This window comes from Nyctereutes procyonoides, unplaced genomic scaffold (assembly GCF_905146905.1).
Source record: "Nyctereutes procyonoides isolate TBG_1078 unplaced genomic scaffold, NYPRO_anot_genome, whole genome shotgun sequence".
Taxonomy (NCBI): Eukaryota; Metazoa; Chordata; class Mammalia; order Carnivora; family Canidae; genus Nyctereutes; species Nyctereutes procyonoides.
Genome location: NW_026575140.1, coordinates 48,537,420 through 48,538,349, shown reverse-complemented (window position 1 = coordinate 48,538,349; position 930 = coordinate 48,537,420). Strand labels below are relative to the sequence as shown.

Genomic DNA, 930 nt, shown 5'->3' with positions numbered 1-930 from the left:
GGCGGGAAGGTGGGGTGGATGGCGACATTGACACTCACCTGGTCAGTGCACCAGTACCAGGTGGCCATGATGGTCAAACCGAAGGTCATCCCAGTCCACGGGAGGTCCCCTGTGTAGGGGTCTCGGAACATGTGCATGGCATCTGCACGTGGCACGTGGCAGGTTGTGTTGGCGATGATCCTGGATGGGATGGCCTGGGCGTAGGCGACCGCCAGCTGCTCATACCCGCCGATGTGGTCAAAAGCTGGAGGGGGTGGGACAGGGACGGGTTGGTGGCTGGTGGCCCTGACTCCGGGCCCCCACTTCCCAATGCATCAAACTTGACTTTTTCCCACTCACCTTTCCTGGTGTCTAGAAAGGCATGGAGGGTACAGGGTTTTAAAAAATCGGGGAATTCAAATGGCTGTTTTATTTGTATTTAAAATAATACTATTAAATGAGCATTTTGCACTGGACACCACAGTGTCCTCTTGGCCCTGGATACCTGTTGGCCCCGGGCAAGGGGTTCTCTGCCAAGCTTCAGGTTGTCAAATCAAGGGAGCCCAAGTATTCTTTCTTGGCATTTGAGGACCTTCCGGGGAGTCTAAAGTGTTAAAGTCCTGAGCTGAGGCTTCCGAAGGATGTGATTTTGGCAAAGCTGAGGATGGCTGGCAGTCATGTAGCACTGAGAACAGAAACAAGTCCCAGCAGGGGCAGGGGAGTGACCAGGGCCACGTGGCCAGCCGGCTGGGCTCAGGCCGGAAGGCTTTTCTCTTGAGACCAGACCACTTTCACTCCCTCACTGTTTCTGTCTACCTCAGGGTCAGGGCCCTGTGTGGCCAAATCCTGGCCCATCTGTGGCTTTTGCTGTGTCTACAATCAGTCCCCTCCCATCCAGGCTGTCCCTGGCTGCCTGGGTCCCCCTCCTGCAGTGGCTCCTGGGGACACAGG

At 56.1% G+C, this 930-nt stretch overlaps 1 protein-coding gene across 1 annotated transcript in view; it reads right to left on the bottom strand.

The window, feature by feature from the left end:
• The window catches only part of SLC5A10 (solute carrier family 5 member 10), a 56,221-nt gene that overhangs the window by 43,548 nt on the left and 11,743 nt on the right, over positions 1-930 (bottom strand). The window contains exon 8 of the mRNA XM_055304819.1: positions 39-244. Within this exon, the coding sequence (XP_055160794.1) occupies positions 39-244 (206 nt within the window). The remainder of the gene's footprint in view (positions 1-38; positions 245-930) is intronic.